We start from the raw sequence: 24,904 nt of genomic DNA, 5'->3' as shown, positions 1-24,904 counted from the left end.
AATGAGAGAGAGAGAATGAGAGTGAATGGGAGACAGAGAGAGAGAGAACGAGAGAGAGAGAGGCGTGGAGAGACTCTCCGGCCCGCACAGTCACATCATTGGTTGACAAACAGTAATCAGATGCAAATTCCTAACCTCTGAATCAGCAGGGGCCAGCCCTCCAGGCCCCCCAACCCCTCCTCCCAGCACACACGCGCACACACACACACACACACACACACACACACACACAGGAGGGATGTCAATGCCAGGGTGTGAATTAGAAAGTGGGAGAGGGGGATAAACAGTATATGTGGAAGACGTATGTTCATCTGTGGGTCTGCACCATTTTAATGGAAAACATTTGCACAGTGTTGAAGTACAAAAGGTCAACCCCCCCCCCCCCCCCCCCCCCACAATCATCAAACATGAGTGCAGGAGATTGAAGAAATTGGTGATTTGGTTTATTTTTTAACCAGTAGGCTATGACTGAACTTTGTATATCCCAGTCAGGAAATCACCTACACATTCACGAGCATTAAGGCGACGGCATTCCCCCCCCCCCCCCCCCCTTTTTTCCTTTTCTATCAGGTCTTTTATGCTCTGTTTTATGTCAGTTGTCTTTGATGTCCTGGTCTTTCAGCTGTAAATAAGTGGTCTTCTTTCTTGACATGAATGCAACTAGAAGGTTGACCGAGAGGTCAAAAGCAACAGCAGCAGGTTTTGACTCAACCAAACGTATGACTGAGTGAAATAAATGGATTATTTATAGTGAGCACAAGGTCCCCGTGCGCTGATGTTCAGTGGCACCTTTGTTCCCAGCAGCCCCAGAGCTGGAGGCAAAGATCAAATAATCCCAACAGATCAACAAAGATACACAATTCTTGTTTTACTAAAGATTATCTGTGGAAAAGAGACACGTCCCACAATATGCTGATGCACACACGCAGGTTAAAGAGGCGCAAGCCTGCGAAAATCACTCACATTTGGCAAATTAGAAAATTAAAATCCCGTTTCGAAAAAAAAAACCCTGGCCCCACGTGAGCCTGGGTTAAATACGGGCTGCAATCTTTTCTGTCTCCGCTGCATAATTGTTGACAGCTTCTCAAACGCAGTGGTCATGTAATCTTATTCCATACACGATATTACTCTGTGGGTGCTGACCAGAGAGGAGCTGCCTGCAGCTGTTTGCTAAAATAAAGAGCTGGAGATATTTAAAACAGGAAAATGATCCCGTGTGTGCATCACTGGATGTAAGCAGATACAGCAGAAGCGTCTTCATTGCGCTGATGCAGACAAGTGCAATTAAAAATCAGATGAGCCTGGATGGTGATGACAGATTGAATAATCAGCATCTCCAGCGAGACGCCCAGATGAATATTACACACCCTGTGGTTAATTTTACTGTCAATGTTTGCTGTCTTACTTTGAATTGAGTGTTTGAAAAGCAAATACGATGTGAATATTCCCTCTTAAGCTTAATATTTACAAAGTGACATCATAAATTATTAATGTATGCAAATTCACCCAGTTTAACAGCATTTATACGGTGTGTGTTTGCCACTTTGGTGCCAGTTTGCACATGTTTAGTTTGGGGTTGGACAAAAAGTGAAGAAATCTCTCTTCTGTTAATGTTTTAAAACTATATATAGATAATAGACGGAAACTGTTCTGTACATGAAAGTTCACTAAAGGATTAATAGTCATGACAGCGGTCCTGACCCGGCGGTTAACGGTACAATACCGCCACCTAGTGGATACAACTGGTATGACACCCCAACGGGACAGTGAGATCAGGTGTAAAGAATGATGTATTTAAATTCAATTTGCCCGCGGGGATTTAAACCGCTCAGTTATCTATTTATATAACTTTGAATTTAAATGGTTTTATAGGCTGTATCGCAGTTCATCCACACAGCCCATAAAAGTGTTTTTATAAAGTTTTCCGTTGCGCTCAACTGAATTTTGGAAGTTTTACCACCCTGTTTTATAGAGAAATGAAGGCACTAATAATAAAATCAACACCAATATTAATTGGCCCTGAGGGTTTCAACTATCTGTTTGCAGGGGGGCGTCAAAGTTAGGAAACGTCATAAAATTCCAAGAACTGAACATTTATCCCGGTTAAAATCATTATGTAACAATTTTGCATTTAATTCAACTAATTTCAGAGATTGCCTCACTATATTATATACTATATTGTTTGAATTTTTATTTCTGATAATGAAGTGTCTTAAGATTCTGTGACAATGTCATTTGTATTCCTTGCTTAAATACAATGCTATATGTATTTTTGTACACATATTTCATTTATTTATAGCAATCTACATTTTACAAGTTTGAGGTCATCAGCTGTCTTAATTCAGCTGAATATAAGTGCCACACTTGATTAGCATGACTTAAAGAACAAGAGCAAAGTACAAGACATTTTATTGATACAGTTTAATGGTTGCAGTGAGTAATTATAAATAAGTACTGTATCACACAATCATAAATACACACAGATGAATCTCATAAAGCTCAGATGAGTCTTTTTTTATAGTCAATGAAAATGTTGGCACATGTCAATTAAATGGCTCCTTATTGAAAACACCCAAGTTTACGAGTGCTTACAAAAGCAGCGGCACATCAGCGCGCTGCAGCACACAATCGGACAGTTTTGCCTTGAAAAAACGCAGTTAAAGAAGTGAAAGCACAAGATGACATTCAGAAGTTCAAAGCCTGAGTAACAAAATGATAAAAACAGCACACTGCCAACGACAGTATCAAAAGTAATAAGGGATAAAGTCCGTTGTATTAACCTGTTTCCAAGTACAAATGTATAAATGTACGTAAAGACTTACTGAGAAGACACTTGAAATTTATATATTTATATGTGTGTGTGTGTGTGTGTGAGGCAGAAGTGCCTTTCTGGGGTTACATTTTACAACATTGAAATAAGGTTTTTTTAACCTTCATACGTGTACTTATTATTTTCATGTCAATGTGACACATGTACCGTAACACACAGTACACATTTAATCCACTTTGACTGTAAAAATTAATGGCTTTGTGCATTATCTGTAAACTCAGTCCAGTTTTCTTTTTTGAAGCTGGAGTGCTCCCTCTCTCCGCTAGAGGGCGACTCAGGCTGGAAATTAAAGCTGGTTTATAAATCTGAATAAGTTATTCGTGAATTAATGCGGTTTGGTTGGCAACATGAGCGCGTAATGTTTTAAAATGCCAGTGTAGATGAGGAGGGAAAAGGCCGACAGAGGAACAGCCCCTAAAACGGTACAATTGCTACTCCGATACATGACGACGACGATCAGAGAATCACCATGAACATTTATGTTTGTGCATAAAAAGAACGGCTAAGACTACTGATATCCATGCTTTATAACCGTCTAAGTTACATGAATCTTGTTGGCTAATGATTCAGGCAGTGATGTGTTCGGAGCTGCTCCTCAGTTTCAGCACCGTGACAGAATGTTGCAGATTCTGTGGAGATTCCAGTGATAAACGTGGGAACATTCATCAACGTGCCGGAGCCTCCTTTCAATGGCTGGAATTACCGGACAACCTACCACAACGACCAGAGAAACAGAAACTACATTTTCTGACATTTCCCCAGCGTCTAAACGTCTAAGAGCTCCTGCCTGTAGTGCACCAGCGTGGAGGGGACGGCTCCCGGGCCGCTCATCTGCTCCATGTAGGCGGACAGCAGAGGCCGGGGGGGCAGGAACACCTTCTGTTTGTTCACCACTTCAGTCTGACGGGACCCATCGTGGTAGGTGCCTGGAAGAAAAAGTCCACGCAGACCATAAAAGGTGGATTACGTCGCCGTTCCTGCACTGCGGGCTGCGTGGAACCCAAAAAAAAACAACCTAATAAACAGATTAAGGGGACAAAGACGGTCTCAGGTCTGACGCATCAGCCTGGTCCGATGGACGTGCGTCCTCTTACTTGCAGAGATGAGGTCCATGTACTGGCAGGCGGCGTGCAGCAGCAGCCTCTCGAAGCTGGTTCATGAACACAAACAGAAGAGAGGCTTTGAGACTTGACCCGGGCCCGGCGGAGGATCTCGAGTTTCATCATTACTCATGGACACACACTCTTAATGCGAATCCTTTTTAATAAAAAGAGCCATTTCTACCTGCTGGCGAGTGTGGTTGTGTAAACCGAGTGCGGCTGAGCGATAAAGAAGCCCACGATGTTTTTCTCAAGTAATTCCAGGGTTCCCTGAAAGGAGAACGAAACACACGGGAATAATCTCCACAAATCTCGACACACACATCTGCACGCACACACACACACACACACACACGCGCGCGCGCGGACCAGAGGAATCTGTTTCCTGCGCAGAGTCGCTCGAAGCCGGCGGTCGATCCTCTGGAAACAGTCCTGAGCAGAGAAGGCGACGTGTACTGTCGAGAGACGGGAGTTGAGTCACCCCAGAACACAAAGGCTAACGTCAACCAGCACAAACAGGCGATCACCGTTCCGCCCGTCTCTGGGGGGCCGGCTGGCGCTCTTCCTCTTGGCCCCCTCCTCCTCCAGCAGGGACAAAAGCCGCTCCTGCTCCTCGCCGGAACAGTTCATGAAATCATCCCAGGGCTGGAACGACAAAAGGAGAGTAGCGCCGGTGCTCATTTTAGCGCAGTGGAAGGCGGCTACGTGGAGAAATGTAACCGTTTTACCGCTCGGGGCCTGACGAGAACAGGCGGGCGAGGCGGCCTACCTCCACGTAGATGGCGTTGGTGCAGGCCTCGGTGAAGATGGAGGGGATGGCTGGATTACTGCAAACCTCCAGCTCATCTTTGGAGCATTCGTCCCTCTCCAGAAGGTTGTTAAGGTAGAGTGCTGAATTGTAGAAACAGAGAAGAGTGACGCAATAATAGTGATGTTGATTGTTCTGCCACTTCAGGGGCCCCTGCTGATCCGTGGTCAGTTTAAAGGCAACACACGGAAATGCTTACGCAGCACGTCTCCGCGAACACCCCTCTCAATCTGACCACCCGTGACGGGAGCTTACTGTTCTCCTGACGGCGCAGGCTCTTCTTGCCTTTGGCTCGGGGAATGAGGTCAGAGTTGCGGATGGCTTGATTGATGTAGAAGTTCTTTTTTTTGGCCGACACTCGCTTGGCAGGAGAGCAGGGCAGCGAGGTGCATTTTCGCTCCTCTATCAGGCTTTAGAAACAGAGGACAGGATCTCAGCCCCTGGGTCAACGCCCCACATGCTCACAACTCAGTTGCAACTTCATATTTGAACCACCTTTTCGATGCAATAGACCGTGCAAGGTAGAGGGTGTATTTTCTGCAGCATATTAAATGTTAAGCAAGGAAATCTGCAGGAGCCTCAAATGTAGGTCAGTGTCTGAGTCGCCTCTGCTGTTTCCCCTCACCTAGTTGACTGATGCTATTTTTAGGCAGATGAATTGTATTAAACTGATGTTACACGCATGGCAACACTGCAGCAAGGTCATATGTGTAATATCTTGTAACGTGTACATTTAATCTGACCTGCAAACACAGGGATAGGAACTGCAAGCAGTTAGCTGACCAGGGAGCTCGCATGTTTCTGCGGCTCTATTTTTAACATCAGTGGGAAAAATAACACGAACTGTGCGTTATAGACACAATAAACTGAATTTAAAGAGGTTTGTCCGGGTGAGACGATGGTTGCCAGCAACTATCCAGGATGGAAGACAATAATCCACGGTATAAAAAATAAAAACCCAACAAATAAACGGAAACAAACTACCAGCTCAACTCAAACAACCAATGACATATTTTGGGTAAGCTGCACAAATGTTAAAACTTTTAAATCCTGAACAAATCACAAAAACGATGAAAGTGTTCCAAACTGGTCTGTACAAACGGACTTTAAATGCAAGCTAACGCTACCGACTGTATGTCGCTAACAACACATACACGTCAGTTCTCACTCACATATAATCCTGGTCCTCATTGTTAGTCAAAATTACCATCTTATTCCCACAAGCCAAAATAAGGAATCACAAGCTCGGAAGCTGTAGAGAATGCTTGAGAAATGAGAGTAAAAACAATGGAAAAAGATTCCTGCAGATGATCTTGTACACAGCTAGAGGTTAGCTTGACATCGGAGAGCCCTTAACTGCGGATGGGGGCGGGGCTCAATGTGGGCGGGTCAAACGTTTGACCACGTGGTCTGAGTCTATTTGGAATGTCGGTCACAGAAACTAGCTGTCAACAAAGAGGAGAAAAAGGTAAGAGCTCTCACTCCACCAAGGGGAGACGTGTAGCAAATTGAATTGTCCTTTTAAGGGTTTTTGAAACTCAACCTTGATAATATTGTGGTGTAGTTTTGATTACTTATTAAAGGGTTGTGTGCTGTTTACCATAACAAATAATTTAGGAGCCCTGCCAAATTGAAAAAAATTGAAATGAGAACATTTGCAAAGTGGGAAGAACAGCAGTCAAGGACAAACAACCTGGGAAGGTATGACAGGAACACTGATGATTGTGGGTCAACTGAAATCACTTCCCTAGAGGAGGATGGTAAATACAAAAGGGAATATAGTAATCACATCCGGCATTAAAATTAAATGGAACACAGTCTCAAGATACATCTGAAAATCAATCAAAAAATCACGGTCGCCCAAATCCAGGAGCATCGGTGACTATACACACTATGACTATGTTCTGCTGCGACATTAATCACAAAAGTTGCTTAAAATAAACAAATATCAACATTTCCCATCCAAACAAACATTCAAGAGGTTTATTACACATTATATTTCTTCAGTGTATAATGTAAATACTACAGAAGATGGACTGATACATACAGCACATATTCAGCCATAGCATTTGAATATATTTATCATAATACATTCATTAAAGCAATTTTTTTCCACACAGAAACCCAACAGATTAATAACTGAAGTCATAATGTAACACTGCAGACCATCTAAAATAAACACAGATGTTCTAGTGGTATTTAAATCAAACAAATATAAAAATTGACCAAAGGCCAAGCAGCCGCAGCATCTGACATCACAGTGCTGCTCAGTACAGGTTCTTCTTTGATCTGTAACATTTGCAGTGTTGGGGTGAGTTACTGACTATTTGACTCTACAGATAAACTGCATAACCCCCCCACTCCCACTCAAAAATAGGTTTAATAAGCTGAAGTACTTCAAGACATATTTCATGTTTCCCAGTAAAAAAAACAACAACAACTAAATGACAATACAAAAGACAAACATAAAGAAAAAGCTCAAATAAGTGGCATAGAGAAGGTAAAATACCTCTTGGAAATAAGAGGATTTTGATAAAGTATTTAGAAGAAACCTTTCTTTAGAGACCCCATAATAAAAGGTTGCTTTTCTTAATAACATCAATACATTTGGTGAGCACTCAGTCGTGTGAAAGGTCCAGACGGGGCCCTGAGGAATACCCATCCTTGATTTTTTTTTAAAGATAAATAAAACAAAGTACAGTATCTTTGGACTTTGGGGATACAAATAGAGTAAACAGAGCCTATTGTGGTGCTACATAGGATGTTAACAAGGGATCAAGGCACCAAAGGAAGCAATCACCGTTGTTATCTCACCTTTAATGGCCTTGTTTTAAAAACACGACGTTGAAAGTGCATCTTGTTGACTTTGGTGCCAACAGGGGCAGCAAAATACAGGATTTTAAACAGTTTTTGGTCCTATCAGTGCGTCCGGCACCAGTTCACCTCACAGCGAGCTGTCTTGTGTCTCACTGTTGACAATAAAGAGAGCAGAGGGATGTTTGCAGGTGTCCTCCATCCTGCTTTTGTTTGCACTACCTTCCCCCTGACCTTCAACGTTACTGCTGTTTGCACCGCTGCTGCCCCTCTGCTCCACCTTCTCTGCCTGAGGTAGTGTGTTCAAAGCTGTGCTGCTGCCTTTATCTCCACTGGGTTTTCCTCTCTTTGATTTGACCTTGCCGGATTTGGGCTTCTTTGATTTACCGTCTTTGCTGTCAGGAGGTTTCACAGGCTCCTGTGGAGTCTTGGTCTGCCGTGGGGGTGTGGCTGGGTCGGGCTGTGGCTGGATGGTTGGGGTATTGGCTGTGGTTGCCCTCGGAGTTGTGTTGACCTGTGAGGTTGTGCTGCCGATGACCACATCTGTCAGTTGGTCTTCATCTGTCTGCTCCTTTGCAAAATTGACAAACACCTATAAAAATGAACCAGATACGATTATTTTGTTAAATGTTTACAACTAGTTTTCCACTTGAACCATGACAAGAGACTCCCGCTGAATTCTTGGTAATAACACCTGTTAATTACGTGGGCAGCACTGACTGTCCAGAAGGCCTTTAAACACAGATGTATTACCTTCATCCATCACCGTCATCCTCACCTGATCCAGGGTGGTCTGGGAAACAGAGAAGTCGACCACGCCCAGCTCCTCAAAGTTGTTGGACAGCAAGTCAAAGACACGAGCCAGACAGCAGGCGTGAGAGGGCAGCTGGTACTGCAGAATGTTTTCGTGCCGCTCCTTCAGTTCGATGCTGGGAAAAGAACTCTTCATGTAGGCGCTGACAGGACAGGGTTCGGGGCTGGATTTACTGTCCCCGAGGCGGAGGATGATGGTGTAGCCGTCGCCGAACCTGGAAGATGGAGTTTAGATGAAAAAATAAGCAGCACACGCATTTGAATAATGGTGACCAGTTAAGTTACAAACGTCACGGCTCATCTCATGACTGGAATAAACATCTAGTAACTCCCATTTTACTGTGAAATTCAGAATTTACTGGCACACAGCTGATCTGTCACAGAGTCTTGTTCAATGTGGCATGGAAATCTAATTTTTATGCCACATGAATTCCCATTTGAGCTGATTTAGATACAGCTGAAGTGTCTGGAGAATGACTTATATTATAATTTAGACAGACTATTTAAAACCTAGGTGTGATTACCTGTTCTTCAAGTGTTGCACTGATCCAAGGCAGCGGAATCTGCCGTTGACCATAATGGCCATTCTGGTGCAGAGAGCCTCACATTCTTCCATACTGAAAAAAGCAAAGTTTAGGACCATAATCATGCAAGTGACACGCTGTTTTAAATAGTATTTCTAACCATATTGAAAAAGTGCACGCCCCCTACCTGTGGGAGGTCAGAACTACAGCTCTCCCCTCTTTGGTGACACTGAGGATGCAGTTCCACAGAAACCTTTTGGCTTTAGGGTCCATACCAGTGGTCGGCTCATCCTGCAACATGATGGTTATATGTCAAATATAAGCACACTAAAACATCTCATCAAACAGGACTAGGAAATCCATTTCAATGTCAAAATTGTTTTCCCCAGATGTTGGTCGAAACATTCATGCCCTCTGTTGCACCGGGCAACTGTGATTCTCACCAAGAATATAACAGGCGGAGCCCCGATAAGAGAGATGGCTGTGGAGAGCTTCCTTTTATTGCCTCCACTGTAGCCTCCAGCCTCCCGGTCAGCGTACTGAGTCAGTCCCAGCTTTTTCACACCCCACTCTGCCACCTACAGCACAGATGTTTATACACAGACACATATACCTCTAATTTAAGGCCAATAAGGGTTGTCTAACTGTATAAACACAACGCGTTATAACAGAAAAGCATGGAAACAGCAGAGTGAATGATGTTACCTTGGTGACAGACTCCTCCGGCACACCACGAAGGCGAGCGTACAGCTCCAGATGTTCTCGGCCTGTCAGCAGGTCACTGATGGCGTCAAACTGTGGACAGTAACCCATCAGCTGGTGGACGCGTTCCATTTCTGTCAAAACGCTGAGGACCAGAGAAACAGCTGACAGTTTACTCTTCATTTTTTCTATATCATTTCATATCAAGAATGGTGTACATATGCAAAACCAGATAACAATAAAATACACACATGGAATTAAATGTTGTTGTGTAGTTTTTACCTGTGGTGATTAAGGAACGCCTCTCCATAGGTGACATTTGTATCTCCAGTTAACATCCGAAAAGTGGAGGTCTTCCCTGCTCCATTAACCCCCAGCAGGCCAAAACACTAAAGAACAGATATCACAATATCAAAATTACCTGCAAAGTGAGGTGCATTACTACAAAGTAATAGCAAACACATAAAGTAGGCGTCGCCCTTACCTCCCCACAAGGAATCCCAAGACAAAGGCGATCCACGGCTGGCTTCTTGCCCATTTTATACACCTATAAACAAAAAATTGTGTTCCGTGATTAACAAAGTAAAGAGATACTGGAGCACAACCAGAGGAACAAATATTGTAGATGTTCTCTATAGTCTATGTCTCATATAAATAATAAATGTACAGGCAACTCATTTGCTATACCTTGCTCAGATTGATCATGCTGAGGATGTCTGACTGGGCATTGCCATTCAAAACTCTCTGTCTCTCCCTGGTGACATCTTCATCTTCCGGGCCAAGTGGAGGCAACAAAGTCTGGACCCACCACGGCCTGCACAAAGTGATAGAATCTTCATGTTAGAGCAGGTGATAATGTCTGCACCACACTACCTCCCATCCTCTGATACATGGGAACAAATCGTGGGGTTAGTTTAAAGATACAGTTAAAGGTACTGAGAGAACAGATTTAAACAGACCTGAACCGAATGAAGAACTTGTACTGCAGGAGTATGGTGAAGATGAAAAATATAACACCTTCGGCTGCCATTGCAAACAAGTTCTTCCCTACGAAGTCCCACTGAAGAGGGTCAAGAGTTGGTTTTGTGCCTGCGGAGAAGAACCGCATACACGATACACGAAAAGAGTATCCATGTCTTTTAGAACCATGATCATGATCTGTTGTTTAACAACCTTTAACAATTCTTTCATACAATCAAAAATCAGCAGCGAAGAAGTTAAAAGTTGCGTTTTAATTGGTAAACATACCGAGTCTCTGGAAGGCGTCTGCCATGGCCTGGTTTTTAGCCATGTCAATGAGTCCTCGACCCAGGCAGAAATGAGGGAAGATGAGAAACACTTTCTTCAAGATCCTGTTTACCTCGTTCAGATGCTGGAAAGAGAAGAAAGAAAATAAAAAGAAACTACTTATTGCTTTGTTTTGGCTTGAGTAGTGACTATTTAAATTCTTTAAGTTAAAGCTCGTTAAGGTTTCACATTATTGACTATGATTATCATATAACCAGCTCTCAATTATTACTTCATCCACAAACAGTTCCAGAACAAAGGTGGCGATGCTGCCGTTGATCCCGATGAAGAGGTTGATGGAAGTCAGAACTACGTAGGCTGTGCTGGGGACGGTGAATACGAAGGAGGCCGGATACATCAGAGGAGTGATTGACCACCTAAAAAGGGTGATCAGGTAAAGTCTCTTAAAACAGAGGCCTTGCTTTTGGCACAGATGCGCTTAGCACTTCAGGCAGAATAAAATACAAAAGAACAAATATCAAAACTTTTCTTATGTGTCAGTAACCATGTGCTGAACTTTACCCATAGAACAGCAGCAGCAGGACAAGAGCGGGCAAGTTGGTCTCTGAAACATACGACTGCTGCTGGAAGCTGATGAAGATTAGCACCACCATAGTGGCAGGGACAGTGTAGTTCAGCTGAGAAAGATGACAACAGCGATGACATGGTCTGTGATGGAAACAGTGGCATGCTTAAAACGATTCTCACGACATCTTGAGGGTCACACTCACCATATCCCAGGCAAAGTTGGCCAGCCAATAGAGGACCGGTTTGACACCGCTGACAAACTGAAGATGTTTTGCTTTGCTAACTCGCTCCTCAATCAGAAAAAGGACAAAACTGGCTGGCACAAAGGACATGGCGAAGATTACACAGATGGACACCAGAACATCAACTGATGTGGTCATCCTGAAAAAAGAAGCAGGTCTGTTTAATATACATGGAACCTAAAAAACACTTTTTATTGATGTGCAGCTTTTAAGAGACACATAGAAACATCATAATTGAGCCAAATCTCCCCCCTGAGACAAATGTAGGTATAGCCTAAAATCAGCACAGATGTGAACTCACATGGCTATTTCAGTGAGCTGTTCCTTGGTCAGGTTCAGTGGGTGATTGTAGGCAGTGATCCCGTGTTTTCTCCTCTCTGGACCCGGTGGCAGACTCGCTCTCAGAAGGCCGTTGTTCATCACGTTGACAAAAGACACCGCAGCGTGCCATCCTTTGTTATTGTACCACACCTGAGCACAAACACAGAGGAAAGCTGATTACAGCAGCTAAAATGGATCCCACAAAAATCACCCTACAATTAAGTGGAAATTATAGGTTCCTGAAACATAAATACACATACCTTGACGTTGTTTTGACTGTTCAGTCTTTCTAAAAAACTAGGAAGTCTCTTCAGCAGAGCATCCAATGAACTGTTCTGTGATATGTTAAAGAATAAGAGAAAGAAACTAAGATTATTTAATGAAACGATGATTTTAGATGACTGTATTGTATCTTGTGTGTACCTGCGGAACTCGATAACGAGCTCTGACTGCTGTAACTGAGTCTTGGACATGGTGGACCTGAGGGAAAACCTGAGTGGCGCTGCCTCCCAGAGAGAAGCCTCCATATCTAAAAAGATGAAGCGTTAGCAGTAAAAACAAAAAACACCTTCATATATTCTTTTAGTTCTTATATTTATACCAGTATCCTACCTGAATTCATTAACCCACTTCTTCATTTTAAGGCTGGTTATGACATAAAAAAAGAGAAAAACAGAGACTTACATTTACCGATGTTTTCATCTTTAGTTAATCATGAGTCGTTAAAGTTTGACTGGTTTTAGGTAGAACTAGAGCATAATATGACTGTGGCATATCACTGATGGAATAGGTGACCTATCTCTGTTTATATTTTATATATTTCTGTGTTCTTTTTATATTTGAAATAGGTAACACATCTGCAAGTTGGAAAGTCATCAAATGAATAAGAGAAAAAACAATTTTTTTTATGTTTTGTGACAAAGTAATGCGGACAATAGACAGTTATTTTAATCTACAACAAAATAAAACATCCACCCTAACGATCACAAGTAATACAGGTTATTGTGCAGTAATGTAATACCTTTTCTTGAGGATCTGAGGGTAGGTTTTCACCAGATAATCTGAGATGTTATAACCTGTCAAATTTTGGAGGATGTCGCCAGTTGGTCTCTTCATCTGAAGAAACACAATTAAAGAGGTCAACTTTTAATGGATTGCTTAATATTTACAAAAATATCCATTTAATTGTATCTTATTATCACATAGTTACCTGAGGAGGAGGCAGTCCTCCGGCCCCCGGTGGGCAGTCTGGGAGCATGCGACGGACATCCTCTGTGCTGCACTGGCACTCTGGTGAGGTTTTCTCTTTGCTCCAGTTGCCTTTGTTGAACATTTTCCACATGGAATAAGAGACCTGTGGCCTCATGAACAGGCCACCCTGCTTAACTTCACACTGAGAAGTCCTGTCACCAAGCAGCATTATTTGGCATGTGTTAAAATACTTTAAAAACAATATCTTATAAATGTGTTTTCTTCTGTCACGGTAACACATAACGGCAAAAATTAGAAAATGACTTACGAATTGTCTTCTTCCTCCATGCATTTTGTGCCAAAACCTGGCTGATCTAGTAGAGCCTCGAGCAGGTTCTCCATCACTGGGCTTCCAGGTGCATCGTTGCTGTAAAATGTAAACATTGCAATAAAACAGAGAATAATTTTACATTTACTGAAGGAAAGGGGGGGGGGGGACAATGCATTATTGGACAATGCAGACGTGTGTCCCAGAATGAAACCTTTGGTTGGTAGAAGTTGTTTGCATATATTGAAATTTACTCAAAACAGAAGCATGATTGAGCCACAGCTGCAGGTCTACAATAGAAAAGTCCTTCTCATATAAAGACATCTGTCCAAGCAGTTACCTGAAGAAGGTGTACTGTTCACCATACATCCAAGGCTGCAACTGCAGTGCAGGATACTTCCCGAATGGAGGTACGATGAGGCTGAAGAGCAGTGCGATCAGCACGAACACAGCAGGAAGGACAATCTGAAGCACAACCCAACCATCAGCTGGACAACTTCTTCAGAGAGATCACTCAATCCAGTAACGATGGATGGACCTCAGGTTGTATTTACCTGAGCAAAGAAGCCCCTCCGGCTCCTGCGCGCATAAAGCCAGCGTTTGACAAAGAGAGCCCTCAGCTGCTGCCACGTCAGCCACCAGCCCACTGTGGGAACTCCAACGTGACCATCTCCACTCAGAGGATCTGTTTCCTCAGGTTCTGCAAGTCAGAATTCCCAGTAAGGCTCATTGGGATCTATTGAGGTCTATCCCAGCAGGCCTCCTGGTCAGATTACCACCAATCAGAAAAACTCCCAGGGGAAGATTTAGAGTCTCCAATCAACCTGACGCATGGTTTTAGATAGTGTGGGGAACTGGAGAATTTGCAGAGTTCATATGATCAACACACAAACTTTCAAGCAGAAAGTATATCCTCTTTGGGGGTAACAAATAAGAACATGTGTTTTAAAACTATAGGTTGGGTTTCACTGATAAATGGTCTAGAAAAAATACCTTTTTTACATCTCTTTTTCTTTACTGGCAGCATTTGGGAAAGAAAAAGTCACAGTCGGACATTAAAAACCGACAGTATAGACAACGTGTACACCAATCTGCATGTGTTTCCATACCAGTGTCTGGTTCTTCCTCATCTTGCCCTGATGTTCTCTGTCCAGCAGATGGCTCCTGCCCATTGGGAGAAGCAGCAGGCTGTTCTGATTCTGCATCCACCCCAGTTTCTTCTGCTACTCGCAAAAATATCTGTAAATTACCACAAAGCCGATGATGTCATATTAGTGGGTCCCGGCTAATTGAGTGCAACATGACACTAAACTACCATGTTTGTGAAAAGATTTTAACAGAAATCGACTTAAGACTCAGTTAAAGCTGTGCACAGGTGGTTGCAGTCCAAAAGTATCCAGTAGATTTACACAGAGGTCAAACAGGTTTAACAACAAATCAAAGTGATCTGCATTTACGAAGGAAGGGCTAATCTGAAGCGATGGACACCTCACATATCCAGGACTCCGGACATGACCCGGTTAAGCACTTGTTGTCCTGTTTTTGTCCAAGTGAAGCTCCTGACTTGTGCACAAGCATTTGAAAGTCTAGCAGGCTTAAGAAATGGTGCAAACAGTTTCTTGGGTGATGCTGCTCATCTTTCCACGCCAACGCTTGTCCGTGTCAGCACAGATCAAAGCTACACACAATCACTAATTAATGTATTGTAGCTCGTTTTCTGACTTTTCCTGCAGAGGCACCAGTTGGAGTTTCAGGTGAGGCTCATAATTTGGAGAAAACTTGAGTAAGAGCACAGAGTCTTCTGACTAATCTGTGATTGTGCATCTCACCTCCTCTAGCGTGCTGTCTGACAGGCCGTAGCTGCTGATCCCCAGCTCAGTCAACCTCTGATCGAGTTCAGACAGAAAGACACCCAGACTGCTGTCTTTAGCAGCCATCTGCGGCAGGTTAATCACCACCTCACGCCTGGACTCTTCCACCAACCTCGCACCCGGAACGTGATGCTGTGCTAATGAGAGCAATGCTACGAGGTCTGCAGTGAAGAAAATAAGAAGAGTGAGGAGGAGCTCATATAGTTTGAAGATCTATCGCCTGATTTAATCACTGTACAGTTGACCACTAACAGGAGCTGCTCTCTTCACTTCCCAGCCCAGTGTCTTCGCTCATGGAGGACTCACTGTCCTGTGACAATAAGAATAAGAATAGATTATAAGGGAGACCACAAGATGGGGATATCTAGAAATTGACCCCAAATATGACCCCTTTTATTGACCTTGAGGGGAGGCAGCTTGTTGGTGCTGATGCTGGTGCTGATACTGGTGCTACTGGGAGTACTGTGATTTAATCCCTCCCGTTTCACTACTGTGAGGTAGTATCCGGAACCAAGGTGGGACTTCAGATAAAGAGGTGAGCCACAACAACAAAGCCTTCCCTGAGAGATGATGGCGATGCGGTCACCAAGCAGCTCCGCCTCATCCATGTAGTGGGTGGAGAGGATAATTGTCCGGTCTAATGGAGGAGACAGCATGAAGAAGTCATTTACCCCTTCACATAAATGGATTAAAATACGACAAACTTTGTATAAAATATCAAGAGCCAAGGTTTGGACTAAATTTCATTAACAGCAAAGCTAGGGTTTGTGTGTCCATGTCAGTGTGTGACCTTGTCGAGTTGATTTGATGGGTACCTTTGCGGTATTTCAGCAGCAGATCCCAAATCCCTCTACGCGAGTAAGGGTCGACCCCGGCGGTAGGTTCATCCAGAACAACCACCTTAGAACCTCCGACAAATGCTATTGCCACAGACAGCTTCCTCTGCATGCCACCTGACAGAGACAGAAAAAAATGTACATTGTTCTCTCAGGTGCTCAATGAGACAGCATTTTTATAAAAAAGGTGAACTTTACCAGAGAGGTTTTTGGTCTGTTCATGGCGTTTATGTAGCAGGCCAACGTTGTCGAGTAAAGTATCCAACTCAGATTTGACTTCGGCTTCAGATAATCCTTTTAGACAACCATAAAACCACACATGCTCCTCTACTGTTAATCTAAGAAAGAGACAGACAGAGCGATAGAAAGGATGCATTTTAAGTTAAATGGCATTAGAATATTAATCTAGTACATCCAAATCATCGAGAAACACCATAAAATAAGCCTCACATGTCAAACAGAACATTATGCTGCGGACACACGCCCAGTGTCCTGCGAATCGTGTCCATGTCGTAGCGGATGTCCATACCCTTGATATAAACAGTGCCCGAGGTGGGCGGGAACAGTCCAGTCAGAATCGATCTGATAAACATCAGAGTAGAATAATCATTGACTACATTAGTAGTTTGACATCATTTATGCAAATGTTACCACAAACTTTAAATTCCACTTATTCCTCAATTATTTAGAACCTATAATTATCAATCCTTAATTAACGCATGCTCCTTACATGGTGGTGGTTTTCCCAGCACCGTTATGTCCCAGGAACGAGGTTATCTGCCCTTCGTAGAACTTGAGGTTGAGGTGATTGACGGCCAGTTTCGCTCCCTTCTTGTAGATTTTCACCAGGTTTCTGATGCTCACCCCCAATATCAAGTTAGTGGGTTCTGGTTCAATGTGATCTAAAGAAAAACAATGAATTCTGTACTTTTCAGGAGGTCCTGACATAGACAAAACTCAATGGAACTGTCAGAATCCATGATTTTAACCACTCTTGACGGGATTCAGCACTATAATAGAAGATTTACTGTGAACCTGAAAAATGATGGTAACATCTATACATAGCAGTTGATACAAAGAGGGTTCTGGAATCCTTTACCGCCATTTTGTTGTGTAGGGGCCTCAGGGATGGGCATGCCTGCCTCAAGAGGAACTCCACCCCAGTAATTTATCTGGAAGATGAAGTACCACGGCCTGGGAATCCCATATTCCCCTGGGGAAACAAATATGGTTACATGTTGCAAGTCCAAATAAGACTTCACATGTTATGTTAAGATTCACAGTAAAGTTAATATATTATATATAAATATCATAAAATTAAAGGCTTATAAAAACCCAGTCAACTCATTTGTCTTGGCAACTGCAGAGCAAAAATGAGCATACCTCATAACCAAATCTTTGACAAAATGACTGGCTTATATGTCTGCTGACAGTCTCCACAAGTGGAGCAGCAGTGGGCGAAATCAAGCTGCACAGGTACTTTTTAATGAGCAATGATACAGGCGGTATACCCAATCAGTTAAAAATCAAGTTTGGTACCCGTTTTAAAGATTCCACAAGAATAAAAAGGTTGCTCAGTCACAACATATTTAACAGTTGTCAGCTTTTTCCTCTGATTTGAGTTTTTTGCCATATGTCACATAAGTCATTACACAGATATCATCATACCAGGAAACACTGCTTCGATGTACCAGGCAGCAATGGCGTAAATGAAGGCGTCCACATAAAGCATCACTATAGAGACTGTGAAGCTGTAGGAGTCTCCTTCCATAGGGCTGATGTGGACGTTGTTCCACTGGATCCCCACACCTTGCTCTTCATACTGAGAAAAATACTCACATCCAAAGCCAAAGGCCACAGGTGATAGAAAACTCTGTGGAAACAGGAGCACTGTGCTTGTGGAACAGGCGCGGAAATTAATTTGACAAAACTTCTATACCTGTTTATTTTACTTACAGCAAAGACTCTGATTTTTGTGTTTAGGCGATCTCTCCAGGCCACACACAACACATAAGGCAAGTACAAGCTAAAGTATATCAGCCCCCCACATGCGGCAGCGAGGTTAGCTTTGGAGAAGAAGGTGCTAATGAGGAAGCACTGCATGATGGTGGCAGTGGCAAACGCCGTCAAGAAGAAAAACACAACACTCGGGTCACTGTATGGTAGGATGTCACCCCACTGGAAATAAGAGGAAGCACAAACAGGGAATTATGAGCGGGTGTTTGGGAAAACTAAGCATGCATTAAGCGTTCTTGAATGAAAATGAGAACTAAATCTTGCCTTAAGTAGAGCAATTAGGAGCCCGGCAGAAATGAGGAAAGGGACCATACTGCTGATGAACCAGCTTAGCCACAATGTTCCAGTTCCAAGACCCATAATCCTCATGGTTTCCTTCAGCCTTGCCTCCTTCTCATAGACCACACCTTTGATGATCATGGCCACTGAGTAGATCCACGAGAGCGTCATAAAGAGTGGCAGAGAGCGGTTCAGCACACGAAGAAAACTGCAACAAAGAAAAATAAAAAGGTCATTGAAAGCAATGAGATTAACAATGAGATGTCTCAAAGTAATAATCTAGGCTACAAACAAGATGCCAATCAACCACACCAAACTATCTCCTGAAACACCAATTTCATTAATCGTGTACTGGTCTCTTGGCAAGCTTATTAACAGTTTCTGAAAACGTACACATCATCTACATAGCAGGGATAGGGCATCTGCTGGATGTAGATGCCAGTTGTTGGCTGAACTCCAGACAGCACAAAGCTCACAGCTCTCTCCACCAGGTCCTGGATGTACACAAATCCTCCCCATATGTAGCGCATGTCGTTAAATGGGTCAGCTGCTGGTCCAGGATCCCAAAATCTTCATAAACGGGATAAAATATACAAATTAATTTATGAATTCATATAAGTCGGTTCAGGTTGGCTCAGAAAAAGCATCTTCATATGACCTCTATACCTGTCTTTGATTTTATTGGTTCGGGTAACGTCATCAATATCCATTCGTATCTTGTATGTAACGTGTGGTGGGAGCTCAGGTGAGGAGCTGTTGGGCAGCATGAAAACCACACCTGCCCAAAACTGCCTGTCCTCCAGCAGCTCTAAAGCCCTGTCAATCATCTGACCCTCAGTTTCAAATCCCTCCAGCTTGTTCAGGGAGAAACACTGCAAAAGAACGTTACAAAGATAATAAAAAACATGGCAAAGAAAATGAAGTGATTAGTTCTTTTTACAAATAGATCTGATTATTAGATTTTCCTTTAAAAAATGGTGTTGTCAGTATTGACACAATACGGCTGCTAATGAAGTCCACTCCAACAGCTAATTGTTTGAACACATTTTAATTCATCTAGTATGTTTGGGGCAGAACATGAGCAAACTCTAACTCCATCAATAAGATTATTATTAAGTGAGAACAGACCTCGGTGACTTGTGCGAGCGTTGTGATAGTTTGGTTGAGTTCATTATAGATGTCGAGCCACGTGGATGAGGCCCCGGGTTTACGTGGAACATTGGGTGAGGGTGTAGACAGGAAACGGGTGATCCGCGAGGCCGTCCAGGATGTGTTTTCCAGAAGAAGGGTGACCAGAACTGCCACCTCCGGCCTCTTCAACAAATTCTAACACACAAAAAGGACAGCAAAAGAAAATTGGACTCAGTGTGTAAAAGTACATTAAATCACCCTCGTCTCTTTTGTAGAGGTGAAAACTGTTGTGTCTGACCTGTAGGAGCTGGATCTCCACGCTACTCTCCATGTAATTCTTGATGCGTGGCCCCACCTCCTTCCAGGCTTCGTTTAACTCCTGAAGAATCTGCAAGTCTTCAAATGTCTTGTTGACCTTCAGCACAAAAAGGTTGCACGAAGCTTAGTTTGCATTAAACTACCTTTAAAGACAAGAGCAGCTACTTTATAAGCCTTAACTACCAAGACTTCACTGTACCTCTTTCATCACTCTTCGCACTGCAGACGTATCTGGTGTATACAACAACTTGCCAATAAACAGCGGTTTTATTCCTCGCCATACGATGCGAGAGAGAGGGTTGGACTCCAGACCCTGGATCAAACTTTTACAGAATGGAGCTGAGGATATGAGGAAAGGAGGGACCACAGAAGCCTCATGTTAGACCAAAATACTATGAAAACCAAACCCTGTACAAATCAGCAAAAATGAGGTGCAGTTTAATGCAAACATGAACTGTGGTACACAGCCATTAAGTTTCCAAGTGCCTTACTGGTGTTGTTATCACGTTCCAGATCTGTATCCTCAGTGCCATTTTTTCCTAAGAAGGACTTGATGTCGTTGTCTTCGTACCAGTTGAGCGATGGGATCCGCTCACCGCCAAACTCTGGGTGGCCGCACATAATCTTTGAAAAGGCACGAAAGCCTTCCCTGGGCAGGGCCGAGCGATTCTCTGCAGACAAGAGACGGAGAGCTGTGCTCATGTCCACGAAGCTGGAGAGAGAGGAGAGCTGAAAGAAGAAAGAAGGAACAGCAAAGGTGGTGAAATGATGTAGAAAATCATACTGTAGATGGAATGAAGAATACAGAGGGAGAGATCGTACTTAATGGACATATACTGTAGGGTAAAGTTGGTCTAAAAAAGGGAATTTTCCCCAGACTTATCAGTTGGTAGTACTCAGAAAATTGGGAAGGCCAGAGGTATTATTTTAAAGAAAATAAAAATAAAAGCCAGAACCTCTAATATAACTTAGTCTTCATAATTTGTGTCACTGAAATCTGAAAAGTCGAATGCTCTTACATCATCGATCACAGTAGCGAGCTCCTGGGAGACCGAGGTTGCAGCCTGACTGATGACTCTGAGGTCTCCGGCATTAGCCATTAGACGCTCTCTCTGAGGAGACACAGATGTTTACTGATGATACTTTAGCTCAGCAAACACACAGCCAGGGGTCATATCACTGACTCCTACCGTAAAGAACTTGGTAAAGTCAAGCTGGGAGAGAAAACGGCGTTCAGCCTCCTGCAAAGCGTCAGCTGATTGGTTACACAGCCGAGTCTGGAGCTCATCGATGGGGATTCCTCCAGCGTCCACTGTCAGAAACCGTCTCAACATGCTTGCATTACACACCAAATCTTTTAGCTGCATCTGACCTCCAGTGAGAGCGATCTGGAAAGGCACAATTACAAAACAGCTCATTTTGCTAATGTTAAGTTATTAAAATTATATAATAAATGCAGAAAACTGAACTTTATCTCAAATTTGTGGTACATTTACTATGCGTACTTTTAAAGTAACATTGTTCATATTTTGTAGCTTTCAAATGTATTTAATTTCAAATGTATCTACTAACAGTGAACCTTTCCTGCATTTATTTATCTTATGCTTCTGGACTGTTGTTCCCAGAATAAATGAAAAAACGTTACAATGTCAACATGCCTCACCTGCAAATTGAGACGAGCCTTCAGCAGCTGGTTCACTGTTTCAGATGATAAACTGGTGTTTGTCAGGAGGAAGGAGGAGAATGTCTCGTTGGCCTTCAGGTACTCTCCAACTCGGAGATCTATAGAGAAAACATAAAATTGCTGTTATAAAAAAACTCCATGCTATAATAACCCCTTTGTGGATGCAACAGTTAAAAAAACAATGAAGGAAGCTAAGATTCACCCCTGAAATGGTACGTAACTAAAAATAATCAGTAAATTAAACATTTTTTCCCCCAAACTTTTCATGTCCTTTATAGTAACAGTGAGGATTGAGATGGTGTCTGTGAGGACATCTGCGTGGGACAAGGTTGCATGGAACAACCGCTTTTATTCATCCAATTGTCTGCAGCAGAGGTGTAACATAATCTGCTCTGCAAGGACAAACAGGCCAGCCTCTGTTTCCAACAGGAGTAAAAAGCCACAGGAAACCATTCTCTCCGCACCTGTTTATGGACATCTATTTACTCAGCTATTGGTTAATACTGTAACCACTAAACTGCGTGACATAAAACCCTAAATGATTGTGTTTAAAAATTGAAAAGGCTTCATCCTGGGGGTGTTCAAGTTCAAAGTGTTTGTTGGTATCACTGCGTTAATACATCTCTTCAGGTCTGTGTTAGATGGGATTCAATGACGCTAACATACTTGGCCAGGCATCAGGTCTCTCTCCCAGCCTTTGGACGCTTTCCATCAGTGCCTGAAAGCCAGAGAAGCTCTGGTTTCCACTGTAGGACAAAACCGTCTGGACATCAACGAAAAGTCGAGACAGTCTTGGAGAAAAAGAAAAATAGCGTTCACTAAAAGAAATATTAATTCTAGCAACAATTCTTAATTGAACTTCCGCCTTCCTAAAGCTGCCAGTGTTCGTTAGTGTCAAGAGTTAAGTTCTACCTACATGGAATTGTCAAAGTTGCCAACTTGGCCGACCATTTCCCCCTGAGTCTTATTGTGGAAGCAGGGGTTGTTGATGTTGCAGATAATGCCCTGAATCCATGGCAAGGTGCCAGCTGATGGTAAGGCCTTGTTTGGAAAGTGACCTAGAAGAACATGCACAAACATATTAGCACCAGATTACACTGAGATGGTGAACAATAGGAACATTGTTCATAACCTGAAATACTGCAATAATCCAAGCAAGACCCAAACTCCTCTAATTATGACATGTTTCATTGCAAAGATGCTGTGCAGTAAAATGGAATAAAATTAACTGAACTATCTGTCTTGTAATAATAATACATGACTTTTATTAAGAAGAACACAGCAGGTTTGGAAAACAATTGTGTGTGCAGCATGAAAGTGACCCTCAGCGAGTTGATCCTCTTAAACTGCCTGGCACAAACACACCTTTCAGACATTGTAAGTACTATGTGCCTGAAAGGTTGAACATTACGCAATGTTACTCACATTGTTGTTGTTTGTAAGGTGGATGTGACTGTCTAACACAGATGAGGATGACAAAGAGGAAGAGCGGCCAGAGGAGCTCGATGATCAGTTGGATCTGTGGGAACAGAGAATGTGGGCGCCTTTAAAAATTGATGAAACATTTTGCCCAAGATGGGTCTCATATGACAGTTATTTAATGAAATCATCTTTTACTCTTAACTCTGAACTACACGAGTAAGCACCTTGTTTCTCCTGCGGTATGTGATGTTCTTCCAGAGCAGTAGGAAAAGCTGCCTGAAATAACCCATTGCTTCCAAAAGTTACCTGACCATGATGGTAAACTGGGGAAAAGAAACATTCCGTGAGAAAATCAAAAGGTTAAGAGCAAAGCCTTCCATGTTGGTGCTGTATTTCTGCTTTCATCACAACTCAGGGATCACCCTGTTTGCTACTTATTTCTGTTTTAATGATTGGAACAATCTAAGGATCAAAGGAAGAAACTGGCCATGACCTTTTTTCCTTATAATGTTAGATATTCCTTGTCAGATACAATGAACAGGCTGTTTTAATATTTATTATCTAAGTGAAAGGTTGTCTTGCTGCCTGCTGTGATCTGCTCAAGATGGCAATCCCCTGCTTCATCCTGAAATCCTCCTGATCCAAACAGCTTACCTAAGTGTTGTCTCTGCTTTGGTAGTAGAGTCAATAATCTGAGGCTGGTTTGTGACAGGATACAATGGTTAAGAGGGGCTAGAAAGATATCGTTTGCAAATCTTTGACTTCGAGCAATCTTAAAGTCAAACATTTTCATTCAATTTACATTCATTCAGATTCAGATTTCCTTTTATTTGTCCTACATGGGGGGAAAAATGGTTGGGTTCAGTCAATCATAGGAGTTTTTGGCTTGTTTAATGGTGCATAACTAGAAAAAAAACAGGCATTAGTAACAATAGAAATACATCTTAAAACCAAATGACAGGAATTTCCCTCATCTTAAAATAATTTCTCTTGTAACAAGCTAAACAGTGTATGACGTAAGAAGACATTTCATTAACCAGTTTGCTTAAGATACTCAAACCTAACCACAAGTTATAGAGAAAAAAATATTGTACTTAGATAATAAATAAGGAAAAGATGACAGCACTGAGCTAGCGCTTCACTCACTTCCTGTCCTAGCATGTTATATATATAGGTTTTAGAAGGTTAAAACATCATTAGCATAAATTGAGCAAGGTGAAATCTAGCTACCAAGAGTCAGTAAAGAGTTCTTTATCATTACCGTTTTGACATATAAGCGGTCTCCTCTCAGGGTCCGGAACACATTTACGGTCGCCGGTGGGTTGACATTCATGCCACTGTTTGGGTCTGTCAGAAAGAGGTACCGCCTACTTGCGACACCGGTTACGCAAATGTGTTTTGGGGCGGGGTCTAAACCGGAAACACACTCTGATTGGCTCTTTTATCGTGATAAAAACCGGAAATCCCACAAATCGGTTGATTTCTGCTCGTGATGATTAATGGATACATTTATATATTATAAAGACCATTGAGATACTTCATCCCAAATACGTACGCACTGGATTTATTAATTCACTCGCATTAAAAAAAAAGAAATCTATGGCTTTTGTTTAACATCCTTCAAGCAAGCTTTGTTAAAACTCATACAGAGAGGAAAGTCTCATTTACGTTGCATGGTATGTTACTTATGAATTAGCATTTATTATTAGTGCGACAATTGCAGTATAAAATTTACACTTTACATGATTTTAACATACATAGTTTTTAAGTGGCAAAAAAAGACACCAATTCTCTGGGAAAAAACATCTGTCAATAAATAAAATTAGATGGTACTGTTCTTGAAGGAAAATCCGACACAG

The 24,904-nt window shown here is 42.5% G+C and overlaps 2 protein-coding genes across 5 annotated transcripts; both read right to left on the bottom strand.

Annotated features, from left to right (window-relative positions):
• Positions 1-2,392: 2,392 nt before the first annotated feature.
• Positions 2,393-6,115, bottom strand: r3hdm4 (R3H domain containing 4). 2 transcript variants are annotated; one of them, XM_057037097.1, is made up of 8 exons: positions 5,911-6,115; positions 4,994-5,148; positions 4,700-4,821; positions 4,458-4,575; positions 4,300-4,385; positions 4,115-4,200; positions 3,925-3,980; positions 2,393-3,819 (listed from the first exon to the last, which is right to left on the bottom strand). In XM_057037097.1, the coding sequence occupies exons 1-8, from the start codon at positions 5,946-5,948 to the stop codon at positions 3,794-3,796; spliced, it is 687 nt and encodes a 228-aa protein (XP_056893077.1). In that variant the 5' UTR covers positions 5,949-6,115; the 3' UTR covers positions 2,393-3,793. The 2 variants fall into 2 exon arrangements, with proteins under 2 accessions (XP_056893077.1, XP_056893076.1); XM_057037096.1 differs by having other exon boundaries at positions 2,393-3,756; positions 5,911-6,112.
• Positions 6,116-6,692: 577 nt separating this feature from the next.
• On the bottom strand, positions 6,693-24,700 carry abca7 (ATP-binding cassette, sub-family A (ABC1), member 7). 3 transcript variants are annotated; one of them, XM_057037620.1, is made up of 51 exons: positions 24,307-24,700; positions 23,700-23,743; positions 23,270-23,368; positions 23,049-23,142; positions 22,540-22,681; positions 22,290-22,414; positions 21,603-21,721; positions 21,130-21,327; positions 20,959-21,051; positions 20,431-20,668; positions 20,139-20,278; positions 19,920-20,036; positions 19,619-19,816; positions 19,157-19,362; positions 18,884-19,060; positions 18,476-18,698; positions 18,152-18,373; positions 17,864-18,068; positions 17,295-17,408; positions 16,926-17,097; positions 16,646-16,777; positions 16,394-16,533; positions 16,175-16,312; positions 15,761-15,996; positions 15,612-15,669; positions 15,318-15,520; positions 14,598-14,727; positions 14,482-14,505; positions 14,043-14,188; positions 13,829-13,953; positions 13,489-13,587; positions 13,180-13,372; positions 12,991-13,085; positions 12,582-12,614; positions 12,393-12,498; positions 12,230-12,304; positions 11,950-12,119; positions 11,610-11,787; positions 11,401-11,516; positions 11,111-11,255; positions 10,840-10,963; positions 10,551-10,680; positions 10,279-10,405; positions 10,076-10,138; positions 9,874-9,980; positions 9,595-9,736; positions 9,333-9,467; positions 9,077-9,180; positions 8,890-8,982; positions 8,331-8,580; positions 6,693-8,144 (listed from the first exon to the last, which is right to left on the bottom strand). In XM_057037620.1, exons 3-51 carry the CDS (start codon positions 23,333-23,335, stop codon positions 7,683-7,685), a joined length of 7,128 nt encoding a protein of 2,375 aa, XP_056893600.1. In that variant the 5' UTR covers positions 23,336-23,368; positions 23,700-23,743; positions 24,307-24,700; the 3' UTR covers positions 6,693-7,682. The 3 variants fall into 3 exon arrangements, with proteins under 3 accessions (XP_056893600.1, XP_056893599.1, XP_056893602.1); XM_057037619.1 differs by lacking the exon at positions 23,700-23,743; XM_057037622.1 differs by lacking the exons at positions 14,482-14,505; positions 23,700-23,743.
• Positions 24,701-24,904: the final 204 nt, after the last annotated feature.

This window comes from Takifugu flavidus, chromosome 7, assembly GCF_003711565.1.
Source record: "Takifugu flavidus isolate HTHZ2018 chromosome 7, ASM371156v2, whole genome shotgun sequence".
In the NCBI taxonomy this organism is placed as follows: Eukaryota; Metazoa; Chordata; class Actinopteri; order Tetraodontiformes; family Tetraodontidae; genus Takifugu; species Takifugu flavidus.
Note: the sequence above shows the minus strand (reverse complement) of the source record. Positions and strands in the feature narration are given on the sequence as shown.

Excerpts from the sequence above, each read along its gene's own strand:
- r3hdm4 (XM_057037096.1), bottom strand. The coding sequence starts at position 5,948 with ATGGTAATTTTGACTAACAATGAGGACCAGGATTATAT. Across the intron at positions 5,149-5,910 it reads AATGAGGACCAGGATTATAT|CCTGATAGAGGAGCGAAAAT; the intron begins GTGAGTGAGAAC and ends CTGTTTCTAAAG. Across the intron at positions 4,576-4,699 it reads CCAACGCCATCTACGTGGAG|CCCTGGGATGATTTCATGAA; the intron begins GTAGGCCGCCTC and ends TTGTCGTTCCAG.
- abca7 (XM_057037620.1), bottom strand. The coding sequence starts at position 23,335 with ATGGGTTATTTCAGGCAGCTTTTCCTACTGCTCTGGAAGAACATCACA. Across the intron at positions 22,682-23,048 it reads ACCTTACAAACAACAACAAT|GTCACTTTCCAAACAAGGCC; the intron begins GTGAGTAACATT and ends ATGTTCTTCTAG. Across the intron at positions 10,139-10,278 it reads GCATGATCAATCTGAGCAAG|GTGTATAAAATGGGCAAGAA; the intron begins GTATAGCAAATG and ends TTTTGTTTATAG.